Source organism: Otolemur garnettii, unplaced genomic scaffold (genome assembly GCF_000181295.1).
Source record: "Otolemur garnettii isolate 467f Iridium unplaced genomic scaffold, OtoGar3 scaffold00147, whole genome shotgun sequence".
In the NCBI taxonomy this organism is placed as follows: Eukaryota; Metazoa; Chordata; class Mammalia; order Primates; family Galagidae; genus Otolemur; species Otolemur garnettii.
The window spans coordinates 2,526,701-2,545,446 of record NW_003852542.1 but is presented as its reverse complement, the minus strand read 5'-3'; the positions used below and the strand labels follow the sequence as shown (position 1 = coordinate 2,545,446).

Sequence of the window (18,746 nt, the reverse complement as noted above, 5' to 3'; positions counted from 1 at the left end):
TTTCCCTGGTGCTTGAATGGTGGCAGTGTGGAGGCAGAAGGTGGGGCAAAGGATTCAAAAAGTCCCAGGTTCAGTGTAACACCAACATTGTAATTCTGTCCTGGGAGTAATGGAATTGTGGGTGATTCCTGAATTTTTCACAATAAACATGTACTTCTTTTGTAAGAAGAAATATAATGACAAAAGCTCTCTTGTAAAATAAAGGGACACTTTCAGGCATTTAAGTCTTTAATGGTAAGGTTTATTTATTTTTGTTTATTTTGGTTTTGGTACCCTCATGACCTCACCTCATCACCTTGAGTGGACCCTTTGGGAGGGGGAGGGTACCCGGTGGGAGGTTGGGCTGGAAGCAGTGATAAGAGGAGAGGCCACATGGACATGTGCTTCTCTGTTAGGGGAGAGTGAAGTAGGCCTCTGGCCCAGCGGACTTCAAGATGAGGTTGTGACTCCTATAGGACCTTAAAAGATTGTGTCTTTTTCTTGTTTGTCTGAGAGAATAGGACTTTATTAGCATTGTTACAGGCATGGTGTTACACAGGAACTTATCTTTTGCATGCACGATGCTAGCTGAGCTTTGAGCAGATAATCATAGCAGAAATAGAATCATCCCTGGGATTTCAAACAAAAGTTGAAAGTTCTTTACAAAAAGATAAAAAGAAAACCCCTTTTTATATATTTTAACAAAGTGACAGCTCTCAAGCAGCAGAGCATTCCAAATATGAAAGTTTGCCCAACCCCCTTCCTGTGATGCTGGAGCACGCCGTGTCCACCCTTGGCCATGTCGGGATTTCCTGGTTTTTGAAAAAGCTTAGTTTAAGAATTTCATATGTTGTCCAGTCACTAGATGATTCAAAATCTAAATAAACCACTTTTTATATGGGAAAAAAAAGAATTTCCTATGTTTATCTTTTAGAGTACTTTATGTTCCCATTTTATATTCTTGTGAATTTTTAATTCATAAAAGTGTTAGCAAATAACTGTAAAAGCCAGTCTTCGAGCACATGAAGGTTGATGTGAGGCAGGGCCCAGCTTCTGCTCCACTGTCTTCTCAGAGCCACCAGGAGGATGAGGCTGCGGTGGGTGTGGGGGCTGGTCCCATGTGGCTTCAGAGGATGCTGCCCTTGGTAGCCACAGCTGCAGCTCTGGTGTTGGGCGGTGGTTAGAGTTGGGGCAGACAAGGCTGACACAGGGCTGAGGGTACACGTTGGGTCTTGTGGTCCACCAATACAGGTACTCTTGAGGAAAAGGATGGAAGGGTGAGTGTGGGTTGTAAGGCTTCTTTTTAGTGTGGGAAGCTGGCAAGGGGCAGGGCCAGAGGTCTCAGAGCTCATCACACTTGGCTCCTCCTTTGCAGCTGAGAAGAATGAGGACTAGAGAGGGGCTGTGCATATACTCGCCTGAGGACCCACAGCCAGTTGATGGCAGAATTGGGATCAAAGCCTAGGCCTCCCATGCCAACCCAATGGCCTTCCTGTTCCTGGCATCTGAGGGGAGACACTGTAGGCAGCAAAATGTGATTTCCCTTGAGCTCCTGTTAAGCTTGGCCTTGGTCGGAATATGTTAAATCCTGATGGTCAGGGAGTCTTGAGGGCAAGCTGTGAGGCCGAGGGCTGGGACAGGGTTGGGAGAGCTGAGACTTGAGCCTGGCACTCTAGGTGATAGGGATTCTGAGGGGAGGAGAATGCTTAGGGTCCCAGAAGGGGCAATTTCCTGGTGGCGGCAGCAGAGGTGCTCGAACTTCAAGTTGTGCTGTGAGAGAGGATGGAGCAGCCTGCAGGAGTGGCCACCTCTTCCCTCTTGCTTGGGGAACAGAAGGGCCTCGTGCCCTGTCATGACCTGCCCTACCTCCCCCCAGCTGGAGGCCTGGACTCACCTAGACCACTGAGTTGTCATCAGAAGAGGGGACTGTGGAGACACTGGAGAGGGCTGGACGAGGCTACACACACCCCGAGGGCCTGAACAAGGACAAGAGTAGGGCGAGAGTCACCTCAGCTCCCACTCCCAGCTCTGGGGGATCCTGGGAGCTTTTCTAGGAAGGGACAGCACTCACTGCTCCTGCTGCCTAGTAAGAACTATTGGTGTGACCTGGTAGACCCTTCAGGCCCTGGGTCTTGGGAGTTTAGAGCCTGAGGAGCCAGAACACCCACTTTGTAAGCCCCACCCCACATGCACACACTGGTTGGTGAACACAGTTTCTTCCCACAGTGGGCATCGAAACATTCCTTAGGGTACCCTCCCCTCCCAAACTCTGCCTTTTCCATCGGTCATGATTTCCCTCAGCCCTCTGAGATAGCCCAGGGCAGCCAGGCCTCTGAGGACCATGGAGCAGAGAGGGTAGGGTCTCTAGGAGCCAGGGGAAGGAAGCCCAGGACCAGTTGGGAGGGGTGGGTGTACCTGGCAGGTGGCCCGGGCATCCAGGCCCTTGGACAGCAGGGCTAGCAGCTGGGGCGTGTGCTGCTCCACGAATTGCTCGCACTGAGGGAAGACAGACATAGGTGGTCCCAGGACCGTCACAGGACTCTCCTTTCTTGCAGTCCTGGCCTTTCTACTTCTCTGGACCATTCCAGGGCTCCCTTCAGACTCTGTGCCTAGGTCTAGCCATCAGCCCCCACTGAATAGCCCCCACCAAACAGCTCTAACTGCAAGTAAAACCTTTTTTTTTTGAGATGGAGTCTCACTCTGTTGCCCAGGCTAGAGTGTTGTGGCATCAGCCTCGCTCAGAGCAATCTCAAATCCTGGGTTCAAACAATCCTCCTCCCTTAGCCTCACAAGTAGCTGGGATTATAGGCACCTCTACACCCAGCTAATTTTTTCTCTTGCTGGTCTTAGACTTCTTCTTTTTTTTTTTTTTAAACTATGACTACCATTAACTAATTTTTATTTTATTTATTTTTTTTTTTTGCAGTTTTTGGCTGGGGCTGGGTTTGAACCCACCACCTCTGGTATATGGGGCCAGTGCCCTACTCCTCTGAGCCACAGGTGCCGCCCCTGGTCTTAGACTTCTAAGCTCACATGATCCTCCCATCTTGGCCTCCCAGAGTGCTAGGATTACAGGTGTGAGCCACCGTGCCTGGCCCAGTAAAACTTTTAACAAGCTGGAGCCAGCTGACATGAAAAGCTTCTGGTAGAAAAGCCAGCAACATTGAAGATGGGCTTAAAACTCAGAAGAGTAGAATCTTAGTCACCACCTCTTCCTCTCAGTTCTAGAAGGAACTGTAGAGTCCATCTGGGCCTTGACACCTGACAGGAGCTGGGAGGACAGTGCAGAAAGCTGCCTCCTGGGAGAGCATTGGCTGGGCTCAGCACACCATCTCACTTTAGGAAGGGAATTTCTTATCATTGACTCTGAGTATTGGCAAAGGTCCTAGGACTTTAAAGTTCTCTTCTTTTGCAGGTGGGTTTGTCCCTAGTGAGTCACACCTTGAGGAGGGTGGGGGCAGGGACAGGCCCTCCCCCGGCTCCTCCTGGCAGACAGCTGGGCCTAGGAGGCCCTGGTGGTGCTTATTCAGCCTGTGAGGGAGCCCTGCTGGTCCTCTGGAGCCTGACCTATAGCAGGGTTTGCCTGAAGTTATAATCCCACTATTGTCTGACCCAGGTGGTTTTGCCTGTCTGGCTCCAGTCCGGCCCACCCTTTGTCTCTGGCTGCAGATTGTTTCCTGGGCTCAGCCTTCAACTATGCACAAGTGCTGACCATGAGTGCCTGTGTTCCTGCTACACACCTTTTGGCTGTCTAGCCAGGAGCCCAGGCAGGCCTGGTTCATTGGCTGTGGCATGGCCTGCTTGCTGCTGTTCCAGGCCTTAGTGGCCACGGACACACAGAGGTGACACTCAGAGTCTTGTGGCAGCCATTGTCCTGGCAGGGACCCTAGAGCGGCAAGGGCTAGAGAGAAAAGGGTTAGGCTGCCCTGCAGAGGTGCTTGGTTCCCACCCTGCAGGACCAGGGTAGGGGGAGGAGGAGAGAGGGCAGTGGGCCAGGTAGTGGGCTTACCTGGACCAGTGGCATCAATGCTGGAGCACCGGAGGACGAGGCCACAGACCAGCTGGGGCAGCACGCGGCCCAGTATTGCATCCAGCAGGATGACAGTGTAGCGCTCAGCCAGGCACTGGCAGATGCCACCCACCACCAGGGGTACCACGTGGCATACTTTGCCCATTGCCACAGCCAGCACACCCTGGGGTAGGGGCAGAGAGAAGGCAGCATGGGACCTTCCCTTGGCAAGGATCACCTCCCCCTGTTCCTTTCTAGGAGGGAGAGGAAGGCTGTTTATGGACTAGGATATTGAGGATCAGAGAGTCCAGGGGCCCTGGGGGACTCACCCAGAGTCACTGAGTGCAGGAGCTGGCCACAGACCTAGGTCTGGCTCCAAAGGCTGCAGACTCACTGAGAGAGCATGGCTAGCTCAGCAAGGCGGCCTCACCAAGGCCACCTGGTGGCCTGGTCAGAGGTAGGGCCAGAAGCTGTGTCTTCTCCCTCCTGACCCAGAGCTTGCTCTACCTTCCTACAGGTGGGTCAGCTCCTATGTGGTTCCTGCAGCCAACATGTCCCTGTCTTTAGGACCCCCTAGGGAAACCAGTAGTTTCCCCACCCCATCCTGCTTCCAAACACCACCTGTGAGTGAAGGGCAAGGAGAGAGTAGCAAGCCCCCAGATCATTGCTTCCCACCCTCACCCTTTCACAAGAGTTCCACCTACAGCCCCAGCTGTCCGCAGTGCTGGGACGGGGAGGTAAGATGGGGCCAGGGAAGTGATACCTCTTCCCCATGTGACACCTGCGCCCTCCTCTCTCTCCTTCTCGGCTGACCTGTCCTACCCCCTCTGCTCACCTTCCTGAGAAACTCTTGAAAATGTCGTCAGCACTTGCTGTTCTGCTATCTCCCCTCCCACTCTGGGACTTTTGCCCCACTACTCTTCCAAAACTGCTGTCAAGGTCACCACTACCTCCTTCTCTCACCAACCCCCACTGGTCATTGACTTGACCTTTTGTTCCAGGGGAAGCCCTCTTCTCTTCCCTGTCTTCCCTTGGTTTCTGTGGCTGGCTGCTACCAGGGGTACCTTGGCTACATGTCCCTTTGCTGACTCCTTCCCTACCCATTTCCTGGGGCTTTTATCTGGCCCACAAGCCAGTGACTCTCAGACTGAGGTGGCCGGTTGGACCTTTACCCCATTAAGCTGCCTGCTGATGACACTCTCCTCCTGGTACTTCCCAGGGCCAGGAGAGAGCTCTCTCTGTTTCTGCTTGAAACTGTTTCTCCTCCAGTTTCCCCATCTCCACTTCCAGAGTGCAGGCTGAAGCCACAGTCTGTAGGAGTCTTTGTGGACTCCTCCCATCCTCACTCCCCAGTCCTGTCCATTCCCAGGTGCTGGCTTGCCCCCTCCCAATGTGTTCTTAGTGCACGCCTGGGTTCCATCCCTCCCCACCGTAGGAATCCTCATGGATCTCCAGCTTTTATTCTTGCCTTCCACCTGCCCAGTCCATCCTTCATACAGCAGGAGAGTGATCTTCCCCTGCTCAAGCCCTTCAATCACTGTAAACTGCACTCAGAATAAAGCTAGTGTTTCTTATTCTTTTTTTTTCTTTTTCTTAGAGACAGAGTCTTACTTTATTGCTTTTGGTAGAGTGCCTTGGCATCACAGCTCACAGCAACCTCCAACTTCTGGGCTTAGGTGATTCTCTTGCCTCAGCCTTCCCAGTAGCTGGGACTTACAGGTGCCTGCCACAACGCCTGGCTATTTATTGTGGCAGTTTGGCTGGGGCTGGGTTCGAACCCACCACCCTCGGTGTAGGGGGCTGGTGCCCCATCCACTGAGCCTCGGGTGCTGCACAAAGCTGGTGTTTCTTAACTCGGCTCAGAAGGCCCATTCTCCTTCTGGCCCTCCCTGTCCACTGCAGAGCACTGGCCCTCACCCTTCAAGCTTGCCAAGTTCACTTTGAGTGGAGTGAAGAATCATCACCTCCTCAGCAGGTCTAATACACAGTAGCCTACCTAATACCTCCCCACCTGGAGAATCCCATATGAACCCTCTGCTCTGTGCTTTGCCATGGGCAGGCTGGGGAAGGCTGGAGTCTCAGCTGCCCCTGTGAGCCCTGGGGGCCCCTGTCCTGCAGGATACCATCTGGGAAGGGCTGGGGGTGGGGCTTCTCCTTATCTGGGGCCTGTCTGGGGGCACAGTGGTCCTTGGCTGGGGTGGGAGGCATCAGGCAATGGCAGCTACAGGTCTGGAAGATTCCAAGTTAGACACAGGCAGGGATGGAGAGTCAATTTTCCTTTTCAAAAATTAAAACACATTTCCTATAAAAACAACTGAGGATTTTCTCCATCGGACGGGGAGCAGCTAAAGAATAAGGCTGGCTGTCACCTCTTTTTGTACTCGGCACCTGGCACAGTGCCTGCCATATAGCGGGGGCCTGATGTTTGTTAAATGAACTGGCACCAGTGGGCCTGAGCCTGGGCCTCGGTTTCCCTTGGGTGGGGCCATGCACAGTGGCTCCCCTGCCAGGAGTTGGGAGGGAAATGGAGCTACTGGGGGTCCTCCAAGTTCCACATGGCCCTGGATGCCTCACCTTGGGAATCACAGCTTGGATCCGCTTGATCAGAGTCTTGCAGAGCCAGCAGAAGGGGAGAGGGATGGGGAACTGCTGTTCAGAGAGATCCTAGGGGGAAAAAAGGGGGTAGGCTGGGCTGGGGCTGGGAGAAGCAGCCTCCAGGCTCTGCCTCCCCTGCCTCCTCCTTTTCTCTCCCTCCTGTCTTAGGCCCTTCCCAGGGCCCAAGTGTGGGATCCCAATTAACTGGCTGTGGGGACCTCCCTCACCTGTGTGTGAGGGCCAGGCCTCGCCTGGAGGGCCCCAGGCAACACCGGGAGGACCAGCTTGCTGGCCAGAAGGTCTGGCATCCCTGGCTCTGGCTGTGGCTTGGGCTGCCCAGGTTTGCACAGACCCAGGTGCTCACAGATGGCCTTTGGATTCTAGGGCACAGCACAAGGTGGGAATGTTAGGGTTGGGGAGGCAACCCCACCTCTGCTCAGGCTGGCCTAAGGGCTCAGGGACCAGGGCCACTGGAATGAGGGTACTGTGATTTAGAGCTTTGAGGTGGGACAAAAGGCAGAGATTAGGGGGCAGGTGGCTAGGAATATGTGTGAATGAGCTTGAGCACATATGTTTGTGGGAATGAATAAGAGTGTAAGCACATGTATGGAAGTGCTTGTGTGAGTGTGTGAGTGTGCAGGCCCATCGTATGCCCCTGAGCAGGTAGGGCTCTCAGCCTGGTGCCTGGCTGAAAGGCACTTAGTTTCCTGGGCCTGTTGTGGACAGGGTGTGTGTGTGTGTACAGTGCTGGGGTGCTGCGTGTGTGGGTCACTCTGGGCATAGTGGGCTTGGGCCAGCATGGGAGGCAGGCAGGAGGAAGCTTGCAGCCCTCACGATCTGGCGCTGGAAGTAGTCGATGACCACAGGGAAGTAGACATCAAGCGCGTCATGGCACCGAGGTACTAGCAGCTTCAAGGGGAGGACATCGCACTCCTGCTCCAGGAACCTCCGTGTTTTGTCCTGGAGGGATGAGGGGGCCATCAGTTTGGTCTCTCTCAGATCTTTCCCTGCCTGAGTCTCTGGACACCGAGTGACCAACAGGGCAGATCAGCTCCCTCCCAGGGCACCGACATTCACAGAGTGCCACCAGCTGGGCACAGTAGGCCAGTAGGCCCCCCCACTGCTGGCCCCCAGGAAAGACTGTGGCCATATGTTCCCAGCATAACCAGACCTCTCTTTGGCTTGGCGCCTGTAGCTCAAGCAGCTAAGGCCCCAGCTACATATACCAGAGCTGGCAGGTTCGATTCCAGCCCGGGCCTGCCAAACAATAACTACAACCGAAAAATAGCCAGGAGTTGTGGCAGGCACGTGTAGTCCCAGTTACTTGGGAGGCTGAGGCAAGAGAAATCGCGTAAGCCCAGGAGTTGGAGATTGCTTGTGAGCTGTGATGCCAGAGCACTCTATCCAGGGCAACAGCTTAAGGCTCTGTCTCAAAAAAAAAAAAAAAAAAAAAGGAGCCAGGCCTCTCCCTCAGTCTGGAAGAGGCCACGGAGGGGTTCACCCCTCCTCCCTGCTCTGCCCCTCATCTCCTGGACCTCAAGCTTCATCTAGGATCTAAGCCTCAATCACCTGGAAAATGGCCTCCTTGGTCATCTTGGTGAGGATGTTGACGATGTCCTCACATTCTTGGCATAAGTCCTCCTAGGGAGGGGACCCCCAAAGTAGGGAAGATGTGAGTGGGGCACATGCCCAGCTCCAGGGGGTAGGCTCTCTCTGGCAGGGGCTGCCAGGACACTAACTAATGGGCAGTGGCCCACTCTCCCTTCTCACCCCATCCCATCCTTGTGGGGGCTCCAATCCCCTCATGTTCATCCAAAGCCCTCCCAGCACCCTCTGTCCCAGGCCCCAGTCGCCAAGCATCCTTGGTGGTACTCACGGCTCCCACGTGTCCCCAGACCTCCTGTAGGCAGTGCCCTAGGGCTCCACACTGCAGGGCTTGCTCCAGGCTTTGGCACCAGAATTCAGGGCCCTGGGCACAGGCCAGGGATGAGGCAGCCCCAACAGCTACAGTTTGAGGCCACAGCAACCTAAGTCAGGATCCAGGCTATACACCCAGCACCCTGACTTTACCCCACCTCCAAGCCCGATTTTACTGTCAGTGCATGGCCCTTACACATGCTGGTGTTAGGCAGCTCTGGGTTCTACCTGCTCTAGTACCCACCAGCTGTGTGATCTCGGACAAGCCCTGGAGCCTCTCTCAGCTCCAATGGCCTGTCTTTAAAATGAGGATCATGCATGGACTTGGGGTAACACCTGGCATAGAGCCAATTCTCAGTGATTGGCAGGGCTGCCAGTGAGAGGAAGGTCAGGGGACTCACCAGCACCTGGGCTGTAGAGTGTGGGCAGCAGCAGCCACAGCAGCAGTTGTGACTTGGCCATGACACCTGGGAAGCCTGGGTGCTCTGCTTGGGCAGAGGCCTTTATAGCTGGGGGCGGGGGCAGGGCTCTATAGGAGCAGCAGGGCCTCAGTGTTTGCTTTTGCCCTGGAGAGCCCTCCAGGGGCTTTAGTCACACCTCTTCCTAGCAGAGACACTCCTGCCACCTTGCCCATATCTTGACTGATGGCATTCCTGCTCCCTTTGCCCCCTGCCCTAACTCCCATGGCTTCCTCCCCCCAGGGGGCTTTCAAGTATTGATAACTGGACCTCATCTCTCTAGGCTGCAGGACCCCTCTCCTGCATCTGGGCCTCTAAGCCTCCTCCACTCTTTGGCAAAGCTCTTTTTTTTATTTTTTAATTTTTAAAAATTTTTTAAAACTTTTTTTTAGGCAAAATTCTTAAGATCTTCTGACCTGGCTCTTGACCCAAGGCAAGCACCGGGGCAAACCCAGGATCCTCCTGGGCCATTTTCCTCCCACCCACCCTTTACATTTTTCCCTAAAAAATCCTCTGGTTCTGTGGACATCTGGTTGGGATTAGTCAGAAACAAAGAGTGGACAAAATGCCCAAGAATCTGAGGCAATGATATGGGGTTGTGATTTTTTCTGTGGCCCTGGAGTGCCTCTCTGAGAGCCCAATCCTAGGGATACTGCCCATGCCCCCTGCAGACCTCTCTGGGGCAGGGGCTAGGGCACAGCTTATAGGTCAGCAGAAAGAAATTGTCCTCTGTAGCCAATGAGGCTCTAAGTTCTGACCCACTGGGCAGGGCACACGGGAGAGGAAGCTCATAGACTGACAGGGGACAGAGGTTGCCTCAAATAGAGAGAGTAGAGTGTCAATGGAAAAGAACTCAAACTGTGTAATAATTTAAAGAGGTTTATTCTGAGCCAAATATATGCACTTATGGCCCAGAGAGCCACTCCAAGAAGCCTTGAGCAAGTGGTCTCACTGTGGTTGGGTTACAGTTTGGTTTTACATATTTCAAGGACACTGGAATTACATGCAAAGTCAGAAGTCAATATATGGAAGGTGTACACTAATTTGTCCTGAAAAGGCAGGACATCTCCAAGTGGGAGATTACAGGTTATAGGTGGGTTTAAAGATTCTTTGCTTTGGCCAGGCACAGTGGCTCATGCCTGTAATCCTAGCACTTGGAAGGCCGAGGTGGGTAGATTGCCCGAGTTCAGGGATTCGAGACCAGCCTGAGCAAGAGCAAGACCCCATCTCTAAAAACAGGTGTTGTGACTGGCACCTGTAGTCCCAGCTACTTGGGAGGCTGAGGCAAGAGAATTGCTTGAGTCCAAGAGTGCAAGGTTGCTATGAGCTGTGATGCCATGGCTCTCTACCCAGGGCGACAAAGTGAGACTCTGTCTCAAAAAAGAAATAAAATAAAAAATAAATAAAATCTTTGGTTTGTAATTGGCTAAAGAAATGAAGCTTTGTCTAAAAGCTTGGAATGTTTTAAGATAAGGAAGTCTATTAATCAGAGACAAGCCACCTGACATATACTGGCCAAATACCTAGACTCAAGTGGTCTGCTAAGTAAACTGAGGACCGGCAGAGGAGGTTCAAGTTTTGCCTTGCATAGTCTTAGGCTGGTTAATGAGCTACAAAAGATATTTCCAAAAGGGGTGGGAGACATCACTAGGGGTTCCCTTGGCTAAAAGGGGGTCCATTCAGTCAGGTGAGCAGACTTAAGATTTTTATTTTAGTTCACAAGAGCATTAGCTCTATGCCTCCATCCCTGTGATCATGATGGATTTATCTGATTACTATGGAGCCCTCTCCCTATTGAGGCTGGCTGGCCTCTCTCCTCTAGTGCTCATGGGGTAGACAGGGCAGGAATTATGCCTGTGATGAAAATAGTTGGATAGCGTAAGATAGTTAAGTGCAACATTCAAAGTTATCCAAAGATTTGTGTAGCTTCTGTTGGCCTCAAGTCCTTATCAGTTCAACAAATATAGCTGCCATCATGGGAGTCCACCAAGAGTATGTGAAAATGTGTTAAGGAAGGTTGGGAACCCACTGACTTGTGTTGGTGGGACCGGAATGTGCTTGTGATTCAGTGTATGTTAAATAAATGAGCTAAGCGGTGTCCATTTTGGATACAATCAGGACTGGCTGGGCAGTAGAGTGGGGACTGGTGGGTGGCCATTTCCAGGAGAGTGTCAGTCAGAGTAGTCCAGCCCTCTGGTCCCCACGGCTTCACACACACGTGTTTCTTTCTTACTTGGGTCATGGTGCACAGCAGGTTGGCTTTGGGTGGGGAGGGCCTGGTGGTTCATGCAGTCATTCAGGGGCTCAGGCTCCTTGCTTTGCTTGCTTGGAGGGCTGGAGTCTGCCTCTGGGTCCTCTGCATCTGGCCAGCAGGGGACACAGAGAAAATGGAAGATGGTGAGGGAGGTGTTAGGGACCAGGCCTGGGAGTGGTATCCCTCATTTCTGTCCTCTCAGTTAACTCCAGGAATGGCTGGGAAATGCAATGTTCCTCTGTGCCCAGGAGGAGAGGGAAGTGGAGTTGGTGGACACAGAGCACTATCTCAAAGCCGTAGTACTATATTCAAAACTAGATTTTTTGGTTTTTAGGGGGATGAGGACAAAGTCTCACTCCATTCCCTGGGCTGGACATCATCACAGCTCCTGAACTCCAGTGATCCTCTTACCTCAGCCTCCTGAGAATCTGAGACAACTGGCACTTGCTACCATGCCTAGCTAATTTTTCTATTTCTTTGTAGAAATGGGTCTCACTCTTGCTCAGGTTGGTCTTGAGTTCCTGAGTTCAAGCCATCCTCCCACCTTTTCTTCCCAGAGTGCTAAGATTCCAGGCATGAGCCACTGCGCCTGGTCAAAACTTGCTTATGGAGAGTTTTCTGTGTTTGTGGCTTCCATCAGATTCTTCAAGGTGGATTGGTGTTTCCAGACTGTTGGCAGCTGGCATCCAAGAACACAAATGCAGGAGACATAAGAAGTCAGCTATGGCAGGACCACCCTGGGCCTGCAGGGTGAGGGTGTCCTGGCTCCTGGTCCCTGGCTCCCCTTGCTCTGATGCCACTCTGACCACACAGTCTGATTACATCTGGGCTTCTTGTGGGGTATGGCTGCAAGGACGGCTGTCCTGGCCCACCTAGTTTTCATTCTAAATGAATAAAGAAACACTCTGAAGAAAGTAAAAACAAGAACTCCAGGGATTGATAACTTGTTTAACTAGAGTTATTAATGCAGTGGTTCTCAACCTTCCTAATGCTGCGACCCTTTAATAGAGTTCCCACAGGTTGAGAACTGCTGTATTAATGGGAGCTGGCTCCCCTGTTGGTACATGGACAAACTGACATTTCTGAGGGCCAGCTGCTTGTGGCCAAATATAGAAGACATGCATTCTGCCTGACTTATTTATTTTTTTTTTTTGGAGACAGAGCCTCAAGCTGTCACCCTGGGTAGAGTGCTGTGGCATTACAGCTCACAACAACCTCCAACTCCTGGGCTCAAGCGAGTCTCCTGCCTCTGCCTCCCAAGTAGTTGGGATTACAGGCACCCGCCACAACACCTGGCTATTTTTTGGTTGCAGCCATCTTTGTTGTTTGGCAGGCCCAGGCTGGATTCGAACCCGCCAGCTCAAGTGTGTGTGGCTGGTGCCTTAGCCACTTGAGCCACAGGTGCCGAGCCATTCCACCTGACCTTGTGCTGTGGGTCTACACAGGTCAAGGCCGCCCAAGTCTGCCCTTGACTTCCCCTCATAACTCTGCCAAGAAAGTAAACATCCTATTCCTAGAAAGGGAAACCCCCCAGACCACCTCTCTCTATCCCCTTGCTCAAACCTGGCTGGACCTTGGGAAGATACCAGACCTAAAGAAAATCAATCAATCATAATCTTGGCTGGATTTTTGAGTTGGAGATGAGAGTGAGGCAGCTGGTGGGGGCGGGGGGTGAAGAGTCAAAGTCAAAGTCAAGTTAATGGTGCCTCACAAGGAGGGTCCTGGACCAGTCCATGCAAAGTGGCCTGGAGCAAATCAAAACCATACTTCATACCTGCTAGGATGGCTATTAGGAAAAAACAGAAAATAACAAGTGTTAGGGAAGACGCGGAGAAATTGGAATCCTAGTGCTTTGCTCCTAGGAGTGTAGAATGATACAGTCACTGGAAACAGTAGATGCCCACGTGGGAAACAATTTGCACAAAACAACTCCTCAAAAGGCTGAACATCAGATTACCTTAAAATCCAGCAATTCCACTCCTAATTATTTATTCAACAGAATTGAAAACAGGGACTGGAACAGACATTTGTGTGTCAGTGTTCACAGCAGCATTATTCATAATAGCCGAAAGATGGAAATAACTCAAGTGTTGATCAATGGATGAGTGAGTAAATAAAATATAGGATATACATGTTATACAGTGGAGTATTCAGCCTCAGAAAGGAAGGAAGGAAATTCTGACATGCTACCACATGGATGAATCTTGAAAACATGATGCTCAGTGAAATAAGCCAGTCACAAGTGGACAAATATTATGTGATTCCATTTATCTTAGGTACCCAGAGGAGTCAAGCTCACTGAGCAGTGATTTTTAACCAGTGAGCTGCAAAAATTTTAAAGTCCATTAATTAAATTATTTCCAAAAGAAATTCAAAACACAGTGAGAATATTCTGTTTTTTTCTGGGCGCTGTGGCTCACGCCTATAATCCTAGCACTCTGGGATGCTATGGATTGCTTGAGCTCACAGGTTTGAGACCAGCTTGAAGTACAGTGCTCATCTCTAAAAATAGCTGGGTGTTGTAGCAGGTGCCTATAGTCCCAGCTGCTTGGGAGACTGAGGCAAGAGAATCGCTGGAGTCTAAGTGTTTGAGGTTTCTGTGAACTGTGATGCCACAGCACTCTCTTGAGGGCAACAAAGTGGGACTCTGTCTCAAAAAAAGAAAAAAAGAATATTCTTTTTTTTTTAATTCTTGCTTTTGAGCAACATGATTTAAGTGTGCTGTGGAAATTTAACTATAGGTTCAAGTGTGCTGTGAGATAAAAAAGGTTAAAAAACATTGTCATGGAGACAGAAAGTAGATTAGAGGTTATCAGAGGCTAGAGACAAGAGAATGGGGAATTATTGCTTAATGGGTATATAGTTTTTATCTGGGAGTCTCAGAGACTCCAAAGGCTGAGGCAGTAAGATGGCTTGAACCTAGGAGTTCAAGGTCAGCCTGGGCAACATAGACTCTGTCTCTAAAAAAACAAATTCTGGAGATGGATGGCAATGCTGGTTACACAAAAACTTAATGTTACTGAACTGTACACTTAAACATGGTTAAGATGGTAAATATTATGTTATGTACATTTGCATATTTTACCACAATTAAAAAAGAAAGGTGGGGAGGTATTGGGGGGAGAGAAACAAGCAAACTGGGAATAGAGGAGAACCTTGTTTTTCTTTCTGACTATGGAAAAGAAATTGGGATTTGAAATTAGTTTGGCATGCTTGTAGTCCCAGCAACTCAGCAGGCTGAGGCAAGAGGATCACTTTAGCCCAGGAGTTTAAGGTTGCTATGAGCTATGATGACCACTGAACTGTAACCCAGCCAACAGAGTAAGACCACTGTTTCCACATTAAAAAAATATGAGACTTGAAAGGCAAAGAATTAAGGCTAGGACAAAAAGGGACCAGGAGAGTGTTATTACATTACAATCTCATTTAAGTCTTTTGAGAGAGGCAGTGAAGAGCTGGACACCATTTAGGACCTTTTATTGTAGGTTGGGCTAAATTTCCCTGACTCTGCTCTGGCCTGAACCTCAAGGCCCATGAATTTTCTCCCTTCTCCCACTCCTACTTTTTGAATGTATTTGAATATTTTTCTGTTTAGGGGTAGATCTGTAAGAGGGGGAAGGGCCTTAAAAAGGATAAAAATGTTTTCTGTCTCTCTAAAACCTCCCCAATTCTTTTTGGGAATTAAAACCTACATCCTTCTGTTAAGGGGGCAGGGGCATGTCCTTTGTTCTTTGTACCACAGGAGGTGGCTCAAGGGAATTGTTTGGCAGAGGTCTGAGATTCTCTTAGCTGAAGATGGGATTAATCAGAACCATCTCCTTTAGAAGCTCTGTATTTCTGCTTAGAAGCAGGACGTTGGTACTGTAAGATTGAGCTGCCAATCTCCTAATTTGCTGGTGAGTTAATAAACTTCTCTTTCCTTCTCTTCTAACCACTTGTCTCATTCTTCTGATGTGGCCTCAGGGATAAGTGCCAAGCTCCCAGTAGCAGAATCCCTGGGAAATACGGGCCAATGCACTTGGGAGGCCTCATATAGCCTTTCCTAGCTTAGTCACTTTTTTGTCTTGGTTCTTGTCAAAAGAGGGAATTTCTCCATGGGATGGGGAGGGAGGGAGCCCCCTTGACAAGGAACTTAGAATTTATAAAGAACTTTGACTCATTCTTTCCTTTGAACAAGAAATAGCTAATGAGCTGAGAGTTGGGATGACTTCGGTCACTACCCTAGTGGACATAAAATCTGTGGGGTGGGGGGTGGGGGCACAGGCCAATAATCAGAGTGGGGCACCACTGTAATATTGTGAAATTTACAGGGTATCCATAAAGTTTATTTGCAATATACAATGTAAAATTATTTTATTTTTATTATATATATATATTTATTTATTTTTTGAGACAGAGTCTCACTATGTCACCCTTGGTAGGGTGCAGTGCCATCACAGCTCACAGCAACCTCAAACCCTTGGGCTTAAGCGATTCTCTTGTCTCAGCCTCCCAAATATCTGAGACTACAGGCAACCCACCATGACACCTGGCTAGTTTTTGATTGGAGTTGTCATTGTTGTTTAGCAGGCCCTGGCTGGGCTCAAACCCACCAGCTTCAGTGTATGTGGCCGGCACCCTACTCATTGAGCTAGGGGTGCTGAGCCTGTAAAACTATTTTAAAGTGCCCACAAACTTTATGGATACCCTGTATATTTGGTTTTCATCTTGTTTCCTGGCAGGCAACTCTTAAAATTCTGTGAATTTCTAAAGTGCAGCCTTTTTGTATGCTAATGTAGGTTGATAGCTTCAGGGTGGAATTGGTCACAGGAAAGACCAACACAGGATTGGAAGTTAAGTTGATTACCAAGGGCCTATGGTTTAATCAAACCTGCCTATGAAATGGTGCCTCCATCAAAAACCCAAGAGGACTAGGTTCAGAGAACTGGATAGCTGAACCTCTGGAGGTCCCTGGAGGGTGTGCCCTTAGGAAGGGCATGGAAGCTCCACTCCCCTTTCCCTATACCTCGCCCTACGTATTTCTTCATCTATATTCTTTGCAATACCCTTTATAATAAACCAGTAATACCCTGTATAATAAATCTGTAAACATGTTTCTTTCCCTGAGTTCTGCAAGCAGCTCTAGCAAATTAATTGTGCCCCAAAAGGGGATTGTCAGAAGCCCACCATAAAGCTGGTTGAAGTTCCAGAGGCTGGAACTTGCAACTGGCATCTGAAGAGGGGGCCCGTTTGGGGAGCGAGCCCTTATAATATGGGATCTGACACTATTTCAGGTTAGACAGTGGCAGAATTGGGTTAGAGGACACCGAGCTGGTGTCTGCTGCTTGGAGCGTGGGGAAAACCCCCCACATTTCGTCACAGAATTCTTCTGTGTGGATGACTGTTGTGGTGGGACAGCAGAGGAAAAGCATAGTTTCAGAGTTTTTCCCAGAACAACCACTGAGGACTTGGAGATGGAGAGGAGATGCTGGGGAGGGAGGGACAGCCAAGCAGAGACCTGAGGAGGCACAGGAATTGTCCTGGCTAAGTGGTGGGCAAGGACTGATGGGGCAGAGTCCTCTTGGAGGGAACAGACCATGCAAAGAGCTGGGGAAGGCGAGAGCAGGGGCTGGAGCAGGGAGTGTTTTGTCCCCTTGTGATGGAGGCCATGGCTGAGGCCCCACTTCACAAACAGCAGATTCAGAATGGCTGGAGCTTAGGAGGGCGTAATGGCTACCAAGGCAGCATGGTAAAGGATATCCCTGGGGAATGTTTCCATACTGGTTAGAAGAGACAGACTGGGTGTGTGTGGGGGGTCTCTTTCTCCTTTTGGACGTTCCTGTACAAAGCTATAATGTTGGAGTGATGACAGCCATTCTCCTGCTGGAGTGATGACAGCCTCCATCCTGCTGGAGAGAAAAGAAACAGCTCAAAGCCCTGGCATGGCTGAGATGCTGATCTGACCAATCCTGGGCCCTCTTGTTCTGTTGATACAATTCATGGTGAAATAGTCTCCCTTTTAACCAAAAGCAAAAGGGAGGAACAAAAGAAGTTAGGAAAGAATAAAGGAAATAAAAAAGGAAGAAAAGAAAGAAATAAGGGAAAAGGAAGGAAGAGAGGAAGAAAAGAAGGAAGAAAGGAGTAGAGGAAGGAAGGAAAGAAGGCAGGAAGGAGGAAGGGAAGGAAAGGAAGGAAATAAGGAAGGAAGGAAGGAAGGAAAGAAGAAAGGAAGAAGGGAGGGCAGGAAGGAAGGAAGGGAGGGAGGGAAATTTATCCTTGCCGTTCTTTCTGTTCAGATTGAATTCCACATCCTCCAAGGAGGTCTTCCAGCTCCTGGCCACCATCTTCCCCTCTTCTTGACAGCATTGTACCATCTGAACTCTGTGTCAGCTCTCAGCACTGCCAGGCTTACATTGTGCCAGGCCACAACTTAAGCCTCAGCCACGCCCCTACCTGGTTCCACACACGTTTGGTTAAGGAGAACCTAGTCCCTAAGGTATAAGGGAGTCAGACTAGCTAACTTGATGCTCTAACAAAGCCTCCAGTCATCAGAAGGGGGAAAGCTTTTTTTTTTTTTTTTGAGACAGAGCCTCAAGCTATCCCCCTGGGTAGAGGGCTATGGCATCACAGCTCACAGCAACCTCCAACTTCTGGGCTCAAGCGAGTCTTCTGCCTCAGCCTCCCAAGTAGCTGGGACCACAGGCATCCGCCACAACGCCTGGGTATTTTTTGGTTGCAGCCATTACTGTTGTTTGGCGGGCCCAGGCTGGATTCGAACCCGCCACCTTAGGTGTATGTGGCTGGCGCCTTAGCCACTTGAGCCACAGGCGCCAAGCCGCCAAGAAAGCTTTTTATGTTATTGTCATCCACCTCCCCCTTGAGTATGGCCTGGGGTCTAGGACAAGAGAATATAGAGAGAGCTGTTCTACAAACAACTTTGTGAGAAACAGGGATGCAAGGATGTTAGGTACAGCATAGGACAAGAAAAGTGGGAAAAGGCATTTCTTTCAATGTTGACACCAAGATATGCCCAGGATTCCCAGAAATACTCAGGAGTGGAAGAGATTTTGTAAGGGATAAGATTCTTACAGTAGCTGTAAATGAGGAGGAACCCTTGAAGTTAAAGTTGTTACTCTGGTATTGACTCCATTATTTATTTATTTATTTATTTATTTTTATTTTTTTGAGACAGAGTCTCACTATGTCACCCTCGATAGAGTTCTGTGGCATCACAGCTCACAGCAACTTCAAACTCTTGCACTTAAGTGATTTTCTTGTCTCAATCTCCCAAGTAGCTGGGACAACAGGTACCCACCACAATGCCCCGCTATTTTTTTATTATTATTGTCATTGTTGTTTTAGCAGGCCTGGGCCGGGTTTGAACCCACCAGCCCTCGTGCATGTGGCTGGTGCCCTAACCACTGAGCTATGGATGCTGAGCCATTCACTCCATTTTCTTTTTTAAAAATTATTTGTTTATTTATCTATTTATCTTAGAGACAGGGTCTTGCTCTGTCACTCAGGCTGGAGTCAGTGGCTTGCTATATATATATGT

General features: G+C 49.9%; 1 protein-coding gene across 1 annotated transcript; it reads right to left on the bottom strand.

Annotated features, from left to right (window-relative positions):
• Window positions 1-1,892: 1,892 nt before the first annotated feature.
• On the bottom strand, window positions 1,893-8,986 carry SFTPB (surfactant protein B). Its single transcript, XM_023518786.1, has 10 exons — window positions 8,902-8,986; window positions 8,460-8,587; window positions 8,153-8,224; window positions 7,418-7,543; window positions 6,811-6,963; window positions 6,563-6,652; window positions 3,989-4,172; window positions 3,720-3,880; window positions 2,395-2,475; window positions 1,893-1,955 (listed from the first exon to the last, which is right to left on the bottom strand). Exons 1-10 carry the CDS (start codon window positions 8,960-8,962, stop codon window positions 1,893-1,895), a joined length of 1,119 nt encoding a protein of 372 aa, XP_023374554.1. The 5' UTR covers window positions 8,963-8,986.
• Window positions 8,987-18,746: the final 9,760 nt, after the last annotated feature.

Excerpts from the sequence above, each read along its gene's own strand:
- SFTPB (XM_023518786.1), bottom strand. The coding sequence starts at position 8,962 with ATGGCCAAGTCACAACTGCTGCTGTGGCTGCTGCTGCCCACACTCTAC. Across the intron at positions 8,225-8,459 it reads TCTGGGGACACGTGGGAGCC|GAGGACTTATGCCAAGAATG; the intron begins GTGAGTACCACC and ends TCCCCTCCCTAG. Across the intron at positions 4,173-6,562 it reads TCCAAGCTGTGATTCCCAAG|GGTGTGCTGGCTGTGGCAAT; the intron begins GTGAGGCATCCA and ends CCCCTACCCCAG.